This window comes from Pygoscelis adeliae, unplaced genomic scaffold (genome assembly GCF_000699105.1).
Source record: "Pygoscelis adeliae isolate BGI_AS28 unplaced genomic scaffold, ASM69910v1 Scaffold153, whole genome shotgun sequence".
Classification (NCBI taxonomy): Eukaryota; Metazoa; Chordata; class Aves; order Sphenisciformes; family Spheniscidae; genus Pygoscelis; species Pygoscelis adeliae.
Genome location: NW_008824408.1, coordinates 499,600 through 500,851, shown reverse-complemented (window position 1 = coordinate 500,851; position 1,252 = coordinate 499,600). Strand labels below are relative to the sequence as shown.

Genomic DNA, 1,252 nt, shown 5'->3' with positions numbered 1-1,252 from the left:
CCGGCCGCCCAGCTCTCAGACGCCCTCGCCCGGCTTTCGGCATCCTCAGGAGCCGTCCTGAAAATAAAGGGGCTGAGGTCTCCCCCGGACACGCGGTGCCTGGAAAACACCGTCCTCTGGGAGGTAAAGCTGGGGGTTTGCTGGTAAAAAAGGGGTTTACGGGGCTCAGGCAGCAGCAGGGGCTGGATGCTGCTTCCCCAGCTGCCGATACCCTGCCCTCCCCCCGCAGCAGCATTTGGGGTGGGAGAGAGCTTTATTAAAACCCCCCAGGTCCCCCCATCCAGTCCTGATTTGCCCCGAGCAGGGCCCATTTCTGCCCCCCTCCGTGTCTCTGTGTTGGCGCAGGTGGCCGAGGAAGGATGTGACCGTGGGGCGAGCAGAAAGGAGCCAGGCACCAGCACCTTGGTCTAATGACCCCAACCGCCCGGTGAGGTCCTGCACCACCAGGCTCAACCCTCTGCCGGCATCGCCAGTGCCGGGCAGCTTCTGGCAGCCTGAATTTCCCAGCAGCTCGCTCTGGAGACAGCCAGGCTTGTCCCCACATGGGAGCCAGCTCCTGGTCCCAAAGGTTTTGGGAGCAGTCGGGTGCCCACGGGCCTTTGCAGGATGAAGACATGCTGCAGTGTTACGGGTGCTTGCTGTGGGAGCGACCTGGCTTGCTCCAGGGATACCTCAGGGTGTCCAGACTTGGCTCAGCTACTTTCCCTCTCTGCTCTGTGCCTCAGTTTCCCCATCTACTGCTCTCTGAAGAGAAGGCAGCAATGAGGGGGACTGTGTCGGGGAAGGGGCGTACGAGGCTCCACAGAAAGCAGCAAAGACTTTCTTACGGACACTTTTGCACACAACAATTAAAACACATAGATCTTTTGTAGTTTCAGGATTTGCCAGTGAATTCACACAGCACCTGCCCAGCTTTGCTGGCTGAGTTTCCTCCAGGTTTCTTTCCAGGGAGGAAAGCAAAGCCCCCAGGACCCCCCTTCACCCTAAAGACTGATTGATGCCCATGCGGTGGGTTTCATGGGTTGCTCCATCCCCGTCGTCGTCCCCACCCCGAGGAGGGTACCCTCCCGGAGCCTTGGCCACCAGAGGGTGCGACAGCCCGGAGCAGCCAGCAGCCGGGGGCAAGACCAAGGTGACACCGGGGTCCCCAGCAGCAGGGGTGACCCCTGCCTTCCCCTTACCAGTCATCGCCTCGCACCAGGAACTGGGGCCAAGAAAAAGCCCCCCTCCTCAAAACAGAAAAGTGACCCCC

At 60.7% G+C, this 1,252-nt stretch overlaps 1 protein-coding gene across 1 annotated transcript in view; it reads left to right on the top strand.

Moving 5' to 3' along the window:
* Positions 1-411, top strand: part of RHBG (Rh family, B glycoprotein) — a 4,857-nt gene extending 4,446 nt beyond the window's left edge. The window contains exons 8-9 of the mRNA XM_009320488.1: positions 50-123; positions 346-411. Of these exons, the coding sequence (XP_009318763.1) occupies positions 50-123; positions 346-411 (140 nt within the window). The remainder of the gene's footprint in view (positions 1-49; positions 124-345) is intronic.
* Positions 412-1,252: the final 841 nt, after the last annotated feature.